General features: G+C 56.7%; 1 protein-coding gene across 1 annotated transcript in view; it reads left to right on the plus strand.

Moving 5' to 3' along the window:
* The window catches only part of Nosip (nitric oxide synthase interacting protein), a 14,823-nt gene extending 7,751 nt beyond the window's left edge, over positions 1–7,072 (plus strand). Inside the window, exons 2-9 of the mRNA XM_004646445.2 lie at positions 2,940–3,130; positions 3,527–3,632; positions 3,914–3,995; positions 5,751–5,916; positions 5,996–6,126; positions 6,206–6,393; positions 6,471–6,579; positions 6,967–7,072. Coding sequence (XP_004646502.1) covers positions 3,061–3,130; positions 3,527–3,632; positions 3,914–3,995; positions 5,751–5,916; positions 5,996–6,126; positions 6,206–6,393; positions 6,471–6,579; positions 6,967–7,038 — 924 coding nt within the window. The 5' untranslated portion in view covers positions 2,940–3,060 and the 3' untranslated portion in view covers positions 7,039–7,072. The remainder of the gene's footprint in view (positions 1–2,939; positions 3,131–3,526; positions 3,633–3,913; positions 3,996–5,750; positions 5,917–5,995; positions 6,127–6,205; positions 6,394–6,470; positions 6,580–6,966) is intronic.
* The last annotated feature ends 3,038 nt before the right edge of the window (positions 7,073–10,110 follow it).

Consider the following 10,110-nt stretch of genomic DNA (forward strand, 5'->3'; position numbering starts at 1 on the left):
CAAACCAGGGGTTGAACTCAGGCCCTTGCACTAGCCAGGGAAGTGCTTATTCCACTGAGCCATCTCTCTGGCCCCTTTTGCACGTCTTCTGCTCCTCATCCATCCCTCACTTTTCTGTTGAAGAAACTGCTTTCTTATTGATTTCCTGCAAGTTCATGTATGATAAATTTTGCTATGAAGCTTATTTTGTAGGACTTTTTGTGTGTTTTGTTTTTGTTCGTGATGGGTTTTTGTGTGTGTGTGTGTACGGTTTTTTGGGGGGGGTTCATCATTTTTTTATTGGTGGTGTTCCTTTGGCACTGATCAAACTTAGGACCTTGTGCTTGTGAGGCATGTTTGTTTTTGAGACAGGATCTCAGTATGTAGTTCAGGCTGCCCTTGAACTCACAGTGATCCTCCTGCCTCAGCTTCCTGAGTGCTGGGATTATAGGCGTGTGCCACCACGCCCCACTTCCTGCATGTTTACCTCAGCAGTTTCTGTGTGCTTTTCTGTAATCTTTGTGGGGTTCTCTCAGTGAGTTCTGCAGTGGCTCTGATTTTAGGATGAAAGCTTCACGACAAGGCTGATTAGGATGTCACAGGTGCCTGCTGCCCTGGCTCCACGTTCTTTGGAGCCTCGTGTGCAAGGTGCCTCGCTGGCCTGGCCTTCCTTGCCTCAGAAGGGCCCCAGGGAGCTCCGTGCACAGCGGGAGGACTGGGGCTCCCAGCCTGGGGCTGTGTCGGCCTCAGCTCTGCATGGAGAAGGACAGATGCACCTTCTGAGCCAGGAGTTCCACTCTTAATCTTTTTTTTGGCGGAACTGGGGATTGAACTCAGACTCTTGCGCTTGCCAGGCAAGCACTTATTCTACTGAGCCATCTCCCCGGCCCCTCTTAATCGTTTGCCATAAGGCTGGGGCCATAGCTCAGTGGGTAAGCGCTTGCCCCCCAGCACTGCAAAAGAGAAGAAAACAATTTATCCTCGCAGGCATGGTGGTCCCAGCGCTGTGGGAGCTGAGGTAGAGTAAGAGGATCACAAGTTTGAGCCCAGCCTTGGCAATTCGCTCAAAAATTTGGTGACTTAGTGAGACTGTCTCAAAGTAAAACATAAAAAACAGGCTGAAGCTCAGTGCCAAGGGCCTGGATTCCAGCCCCAGGACCACAAAAGTACAAAGGAGAATTTATCCAAGGCACCCGCTGACTCGCGCCCCGACCGGATGAGGAGGGGCGCAGTGGGCAGATGGGGTCCCCTGGCCTGCCTAACTGGAACTGGTGCACAGAAGCGCAGTGAGCAGCACCGCATGGCCCTGTGGGTCGTTGAGTGTACACACCCATCACCCGCCCCCCACTGCCACAGCGCGCCAGGCCTCCTCCCCACCCCTGCTGCCCTCACAGGAAACTTGGCCGCGAGGCTGTGGTGACTTTGGTGAGCTGTTGAGTTTTCTACGCATGGAAACAGCTCCACCCTCCAGGTGTTGGTGTGACAACAGGGTATTCTATGTTGTTGCCAGGTGTGCCCATGACATACCTGTGCCCGAGTGTGTTTATCTGTTCCGTGTGCATTTGGGGAGCACCCGGTTCGTTTCTGTTGTTTGATTGAGACACGGTCTGGCAGTGTAACCCAGGCTGGCCTTGAACTCAGAGCGATCCTCCAGTGTCAGCCTCCCAAAGCATGTGGCCCCACACCCGGTGGGAAGCTGCCAGTTTACCAGCTGTCCAAACAGTGTGCTGTAGCATGTGTCCTGAGGTGCTCAGAGGCCGCTGTTTTGCAAGGACAGAGAGAGGCTGTGGGCCTGGCTGTGGCCACTGCCGTGCACACTGATGGTTTATCTCCATGGTGGCCTTGCCAGGCCACTTAACCTCTGTGGAGCATCGCAGTGTCACACCTCATGTCCCCTCGGATGACATACACCCCGAAGGCTCCACAGAACCTCACTGTCCACATGTGACAGAATGAGTAGAAGCGGAAAGTAACATCTTAGGGTTGTGATGGGTCCTTAGTGTTGCCCTCAGAGGCCCCAGGGTCACACTTGAGAACCACCCATCTCGCAGAATGCTTGACCCAGACCCTGGGGGTCAGTGCACTTTGTATATGAATGGGCTGGGGATGTAGCTTCCCATAGGCCCTAGGTTCGATTTCCCAATACCCCAGGCGCGCTGAGCCTGCCACCAAGTCCTGGCATGGTAGCACACCCCTGTAATCCCAGTGCTGGGGAGGCTGAAAACAGGAGGATCACTAGGAGTCCAAGCTGCATAGTGAGACCCTGTAGACCTTGTCCTAAATACATTTATTTAAATAAATAAATGAAGAGTGTGGTGGAAATGCAAGTTTGAAGACAAGACCAAGATGTGAAGTGACTTCCTCTGGGACCAAGAGGGCCACCCGGTGGAGGAGTGCTTGCCTCAGCCCCAGGAGGCCCGGGGTCCCAACCCTGCACTGAGAAGTTTCCTGCGGCGAAGGAGAGCTGCTCCTTGCACTTTACAGGGGGATAATGGTAGGTATGAAATCACAGGTGTTTAGATTCCACCAGCTACTTTTGAAACACAGTGTAACAGTGTTATTTTAGAAGGATGAGATTTACATTGTGCCGAGAAGTTTATCTTTTGCCCCTAGGCTTAGGAGGAGAAGCCTTAGGTGGTAATTTAAAGACAGGTGAGACAGGTGCATAATTTGATTAAATCCTTGGAAGGGTGTAAAAGCTTGTAGGCTGTGAGGCCGATCACCAAAGAGACTTGGAGGAGCCTGCCCAGCCTTAGCAGGGAGTCTGAGCCAGAGGATCGTAAGTTCAAGCCCAGCCTGGACAACCTGGGCAGAGCTTGTCTCAAAAAGTCAAAAGAGTAGGGTGTGTGGCTCAATGTGAAGACTCTGGATTCAAGTCCCAAGACCACAAACATAAATAAGAAAGAGGTACAGCTGCCGCTTAGTCTGCACCCCAGCAGCTCTTCGTTTTGTTGTTAAAGGCCGCGTTTGGGAGCACATTCAGTGGAGTGTCAAGGAGAGGCGCCTCTGTCCCGGGGGGCACAGCAGCCTCACACGCCAGGCTCTGGTCATCACAGCCTTCACCGTCTCCGCTCTCCCAGGATGACACGGCATGGCAAGAACTGCACGGCGGGCGCTGTGTACACTTACCATGAGAAGAAGAAGGACACAGGTACTGTGCCGGGGGGCAGCGTGTCCCTGAGGGACACTGAGGCCCGGGGCACTGCACGCACCTGAGCTTGCTCAGAAGCAGAGCTCGCTGACGGCCTCTTCCAAGCTCCCCATGCTGACAGCCAGTGTGTCACTCACTGCCTGGAAGCTACAGCTTCCTCTAGGTCGTGTGGCTCTTGGATGATTGATTGATTGAGTGATGAGTGCCTGACTGATTGGGGAAGGGTGAGACAGCATCTCAACACAGAGGCCAGGCTGGCCTTCAGCTCACTGTGCAGCCTCACGTAGCCTCGAGCCCACAGCAGTCCTTCTGCCTCAGCCTCCCCATGCTAGAACTGCCAGCCCGTGCCACTCCCCTCTCTGGGTGCTGTCCATTACAACCCTCCTCCGTCCCCAGCGGCCTCGGGTTACGGGACCCAGAACATCCGACTGAGCCGTGATGCGGTGAAGGACTTCGACTGCTGCTGTCTCTCTCTGCAGCCCTGCCACGACCCTGTTGTCACGTGAGGCGCGGGGGATGGGATGGAGGCGGGGTGAAGGTACCAAGGGTCTGGGTCTGGCCGGGAGGCCTCTGTGGCCTGTGACTCCGTGGCATGCCCCGCCCACTCTCAAAGCCTAGGGAAGAGCATGCCGCATTCATGTGGGGCACAAGGCCCTGGGCACCTTGTCTGTGATCCCCTCGTGTGTGGTGCCACAGTCTTTCTGCCTCAGTCTCCCCAGTGCTGGGGTCAGGTGTGTGATCTGTGTGCGCATCAGGCGTGTTTCTCCTCCCCTCTCCCTGCAGCCCCGATGGCTACCTGTACGAGCGTGAGGCCATCCTGGAGTACATTCTGCACCAGAAGAGAGAGATTGCCCGGCAAATGAAGGTGACAGGGATAGGGAGAAGGGCACGGGTGGCCAGGTGCTGGGCTCTGAGCCCAAGGCAGAGCCATTGTGGACCCTGTTGCAGTTCCTGTCCCCGGGGCCTTCGGCCATGCTGTTCCTCTGCCTGGAGCCTGTTGCCCTCTTGCCTGCATGTTGCAGCCCAGCGGTGCTGGCTCTTACCTTCTCATTTCTAGGGTCTGCCCTGGGCACCTTTTCCATCACAGCTGTGAGCTGTGTCACTTGTGACTGCATCCCCCCTAGACAGCGGGCCCCAGAGACCGTGAGCACCCCCACCCTAGGAACCTGGTAGACTTGCCGAGTAGGCACACTGAGTCTTTGTGGGCTCAGAGTTACCATCTGTAAGACGGGCTGGCGGGACAGGCTGGCGCATGCTCAAGCAAGTAGACTCAGGCTCTGAGGAACAGCGGGCTGGCCTCCCTGGACAGACACCTGTAAAATGCCGGCCTCTCATTCTGTGTCTGAGCCTTCCCGTGGCTGCCTGGTTTTCCAGGGATCAGGAAATGTTGTTTTACTTTATTTATTTATTTTTTTAAATTTTTTTTATTTTTTGGTGGAACCAGGGATTGAACTCAGGCTCTTGCCGCTTGCCAGGGAAGCGCTTACTCCACTCAGCCATCTCCCTGGCCCCCCTATTTTACTTTATTCTGAGGGGTACCAGGGATCCAACCCAGGGCCTGGGGTATGCTAAACACTCTGCTATGGAGCCACCCTCAGCCCGCCCCCCTTGAGCTATTGGTCCCAAGGCAGCACCCTGCAGGTCTGTCCTCACCCTAAGTATCCCTCACTGTGGTGACTCAATGAGACCCTGGCCACTGCCACCTCCTCACTCAGGGTGGCGGGCTGGGGTCTGCAGCCTGCTCCCCCACCCCAGCATAGGCATCACTGTCAGCGCAGCTCCTTGCCTCCCTCCAGGGCTGTGTCTCTGGGCCAGGAGGGGTGTGCCCTTTACCACAGTCACGCCCCAGCCACCAGGCAGCCTTCACAGAGCTTCCTGTGTACCGCTCGCGGCTGTGTACTTTTTGTGTGGTACTGGAGACTGAACCTGCAGAGTTTGCACTAAGCTACCTTCAGAGCCTTTTTTCCATACACTTCCCAGGGTGGACTGAACTTGAGTTCCTCCTGCTTCAGCTTCCCAGAGTGGAAGGATAGAGAAATGCCCTAAAAAAAATCCTTGGGGCCGGGGATATGGCTCAGTGGAATAAGCGCTTCCCTGGCAAGCACTAAGGGCCTGAGTTCAATCCCCGGTTCTGCCAAAAAATAAAAAAAATCCTTATTCCAGAGTGGAAGGATCACAGGCCTGTGCCTCCACCATCCACTTCTAAGGACGTTTAAAACTCCTTAATCATGGTACGTTCCTGTAGTCCCATTAACTCTGAAGCTGAGATAGGAGGATTGAGTATTTGAGCCAGGACTACAGAGTGAGACCCCACTCAAAGGCCAAGCAAGCCAAGCCCACAGTGCTTTGAGGGGCGCAGGGCTCCCTGTGGGCATAGCCTGTCCCTCCCTGCGTCCCTCAGGTCTGCCTGTTGCCCTCTTGCTCAGTGTTGCAGCCCTCCTGCGGCTAACCCTTTCCAGGACCTCCCGAGTGGGCTGCCATCCTGAGCCACTTTAGTGCAGAAGCAGGCTGGGGGCCCCTTCACACTCGGGCCGGGGAGTGCTGCCCTGCGCTGGTCAGGGCTATGCCAGAGCAGCAGCCCCTCAGCAGGCCTCAGTTTCCCGTGTGATCCGCCCTGCAGGCCTACGAGAAGCAGCGCGGTGCGCGGCGCGAGGAGCAGAAGCAGTTGCAGCGGGCAGCAGCGCAGGACCAGGTGCGCGGCTTCCTGGAGAAGGAGACGGCCATCGTGAGCCGCCCGCTCAACCCCTTCTCGGCCAAGGCAGCCACCAACCCAGGCACCGGCCCAGGTGACAGCTGGGGCCTGGGGCCGGGGGCCGTGGGGGTGACAGGGACCCAGGCGCAGGCAATCTCTCCCTCTGCCTGCAGATGACACCCAGCCTGGGCCCAGTGCAGGAGCCCCAGGCAAAGACAAGGACAAGGAGAAGGACAAGGCCCTGCCCAGCTTCTGGATCCCATCACTGACACCAGAGGCCAAAGCCACCAAGCTGGAGAAGCCTGTGGGTTCCTTGGCGGCCCGTCCCCTCCCTGCCCCACCCCTGCCACCCTGTGCGGCCCTGACCCTGCCTGTCCCCACAGTCACGCACGGTCACTTGCCCCATGTCTGGGAAGCCTCTGCGCATGGCGGACCTGACCCCTGTGCGCTTTACGCCACTCGACGACTCGGTGGACCGCGTGGGGCTCATCACACGCAGCGAGCGCTATGTGTGCGCTGTGACCCGCGACAGCCTAAGCAACGCCACGCCGTGTGCCGTGCTGCGGCCCTCGTGAGTCACCTGGGCGAGAGGGGACCTGGGGGTGCTGTGGCTTCGCTGACCCAGTTACCACCTCTCACCTTCCCCAGGGGGGCGGTGGTCACTCTTGAGTGTGTGGAGAAGCTGATTCGCAAGGACATGGTGGACCCCGTGAATGGGGACAAGCTCACGGAGCGCGACATAATCGTGCTGCAGCGGGTGAGCCTCCTGCCCCCACCCCCTCTCCTCGACTTCCTGACTCGACTCCTGCCTTCACCTTCCCAAGCCCCGCCCATCAGGCCCCGCCCTCCAGCGCTGGCCCCGCCCTTTACCGAATCACTTTGCTCCTGGCTGCAACCCTTTACCACGCTCCTGGTACTGCATCCGTTCATGGCGGTGACCTCCATGCCACGCCCTTATAGGGCCGGGGAGATGGCTCAGTGGAATAAGCGCCTGGCAAGCACAAGAGCCTGAGTTCAATCCCCAGTCCTACCAAAAAAAAAACCAAAACCATGCCACACCCCTTCATTTTAGGCCACACCCTACCAGACTAATTTAAGATCCCTAGCTGCAACAAGGCCTGAACTCGAACTGTCCCCTCTCTAGGGTGGCACTGGCTTTGCTGGCTCTGGAGTGAAGCTGCAGGCCGAGAAGTCTCGGCCAGTGATGCAGGCTTGAGAGGACACGGAAGTCAAATAAACCGCTGCTGCCACACACCTGACGGGCACCTTCATTTCCCAGCTGAAGAGGGGACAGCGCTAGATGCCTGCCCTGGGGTTTAAAAGAGCTGCTCAGAAGGGCGCCCCAGATAGCCTAGCAGATTACAACACCTGTTTAGGAAGATGCAGGGACCGGGGTTCAATCCCCGGGCCGGGGAGATGGCTCAGTAGAATAAGTGCTTGCCTGGCAAGCACACGGGCCTGAGTTCAATCCCTGGTTCTGCAAAAAAAAAAAGAAAGAAAGAAAGATCCCGGGGCATGGAGCCAGCCCCACCCCCAGGGCACACTGAGATGGCGATTGAAACTGGAAATGATGGTGCACAACTGTAATCCCAGCCCTGGGGAGGCTGAAAACAGGAGGATCACTACAAGCCCAATCTGTAGTGAGACCCTGTAGACCCTGTACTAAATACATTTAAAAGAGAAAAGGCTCAGAATATCCCGTGTCTCACAGTCAGAGCAGACTCAGAACTGACTACATACCACAGTAAGGACAGTAAGCAGGGGGCGAGGGAGATGGCTCAGTGGCGCTTCCCTGACAAGCGTAAGGGCCTGAGGCCAATCCCCAGTTCCACGGTGAGCAGGAGTGAGTGTGCAAGCTGCTCCTGGAGTTGCAGCACTGTGGGAGGCTGAGGCAAGAGGAGCACAAGTTCCAACCCAGCCTGGGCAGTGTAGCTGCTTCAAACCCTGTCTCAAAAATTGGTGTACATGGCCAGTGCAAAGGGCCTGGACTTGCTCCCGGTGCTGCCTTGCCCCCCACAATGTTGTCTCGACAGCCAGGAGTCAAGGTGAGCTGTGACGGCCCAAGTTGCCCTGTTGGGATCTAAGTGAACGCAGTTGGGGCGTCCCAAGTAGGGTCCCCCCACATGTGCCACGTTGGAAGCATGTGGCCACAGAGGAAGCTGTTAGGAGACATACAGGAAATAGAATTCTGCAAGGGGGCAGAGGTACCCTGTGCAGAGTGTGGTCAGGACCCTGCTGCAGGGCCAGAGGAGGAAACCCTGGGTGCAGAGGCCTGAGGGCAGCAGGGCCTGCAAACGGGAGGGAGGGAGGCACAGGCTGTGCCCGCAGGGAGCCCTACACCCCTCGAAGCACTGTGGGCTTGGCTGCCTTGACCCTTTTTTTTTTTTTTTTTGCGGAACCAGGGATTAAACTCAGGCCCTTGTGCTTGCCAGGTAAGCACTTATTCCTCTGAGCCATCTCCCCAGCCCAAACAATTGAGCTAAGGGGCAGGCCCCATGCCTTGGCCTTTTGAGCGAGGTCTCATAGGCCCCGCTCTTTTTGGCTGTGTTGTACTCAGCCTCAGACTTGCAATTCTGCCTCAGCCTTAGGAGTTGGGAGAATAAAAGTGTGCACCTGGTTTAAAGCTTGGTAGCTACGTTTTGCTTGTACTGGGACCTAGCCACAGGGCGGGACTGCATTGCCAGGCCTTTTGTTTTGCTTTTTTCATTTGAGAACCAGTCTGCCAGAGTCGCCCAGGCTGGGCCCAGCCTCCTGCACCTGACATGAAAGCTTATTTTCTGCTTCTCTGAGGATGGAGCCCAGAGCCTTGGCGCCAAGCTACATCCCCAGACTTTTTGTTTTAATTTCTTATTTTGAAATGGGGTGGGCAAGTTGCCCACACAGGGCTCAAATTTGCAATCCTCCTGCCTCAGCCTCCAGAGTGCCTGGATGACACACAGCGCTATGCCTGACGTTCAGCTGGTGTTTAGGTACCAGGCCCTCATTGAGCAGCCCCAGGGCTGTGGAGAGAGCTGGAACGCACGGTTGCGGGAAGACAGAGACCCCCCCCCGGCCTATCCGGGTATCTAGGGCCTGACTTTGTGACAGGCATGTTCTTGGGGAGCAGACTCCTGCCATGAGGCTGCCTCGCTGCCCCTGAAGCCTCAAGATGCTGCCACCTCCATAACTTCGTCCTCCAGCCTACGCTGCCCAGGCGGTAGGTAGGCCACAGCCAGAAGGGGTCTGGCAGCAGGGCAGGTGTGGTCCCCCAGCGCCCCGGGCACCCCAGCCTGGCGTGTGCCCCACAGAAGCCTCTGGAGGCCCTGGAAATGCTTAGACCTCTCCCCCTGCAGGACCCAGCCCAGGGCACTCGCTCAGTTGTTGCTGAGCTTTGAGGAACCCAGCCTTGCTGCTCGGGGGTTCTCGACCACACACAGAGGGAAACATCTACAAAACCAAACAAAAGGGGCCCGGGGAGATGGCTCAGTGGAATAAGCGCTTCCCTGGCAAGCGCAAGGGCCTGAGTTCAATCCCCAGTTCCGACAAAAAAACAAACAAGTGGAAAGATTTTTAGGAGAGAAAGTTACTCTGGAAGGGAGAAACTGCAAACCCAGGGCCACCCTTGGCCAGGGAAGAGGGAAGGAAGAAACAGCGTAAGCCCGGCACAGCGGTGCTCCCGAGGAAGCCAACACAGGAAGAGCACGGTGAGTTCGCAGCCAGCCTGGACTGCGTAGAAAAATCTTGTCTCTCACACATACCCCTGAATGCATAAAAAATAAAAAACGAAAAACCATAAGTGGATCTAGCAGCACTGTTCCCAATAACCCAAAAAGCAGAAGTGCTCCAGATGTTTGTAGAGGTGGGTGGATAAAGAAATGGTCTGTCCATCCCAGGGAGCACTACCCAGCCACGAAAAGGAGCACAGCACCGAGGAAGGCTGGAAAGTGCGTGGGCTGAGTGAAAGAAGCAACTTAGCAACCCACACGCTGTACTATCCCGGACGCAGTCCAGGGCTGCTCAAGCGGGAGGGACAGAAGTGGACATGTGCCTGCCAGAGGCTGAGGAGGCGGGGTGAGGCGCTGCTTAAAGGGTCACACTTTGCACTCGGGTGGTGGTGGAAACAACCCACTGGGGATGGCTATGCTACCTTTAAAAAGCCCACTGGGGGCTGGTGAGATGGCTCAGTGGTCTAAAGCACCTACATAGAACAAGCTTAGCAAAGCACAGGGACCGCGGTTCAATCCCCAGCACCACATGCCAGCCAGCCCCGCCCCCTGGTGGGCTGAGCTGGCCACACGCGCGCACGCAC

This window comes from Octodon degus, unplaced genomic scaffold, assembly GCF_000260255.1.
Source record: "Octodon degus isolate 3935 unplaced genomic scaffold, OctDeg1.0 scaffold00268, whole genome shotgun sequence".
NCBI lineage: Eukaryota > Metazoa > Chordata > Mammalia > Rodentia > Octodontidae > Octodon > Octodon degus.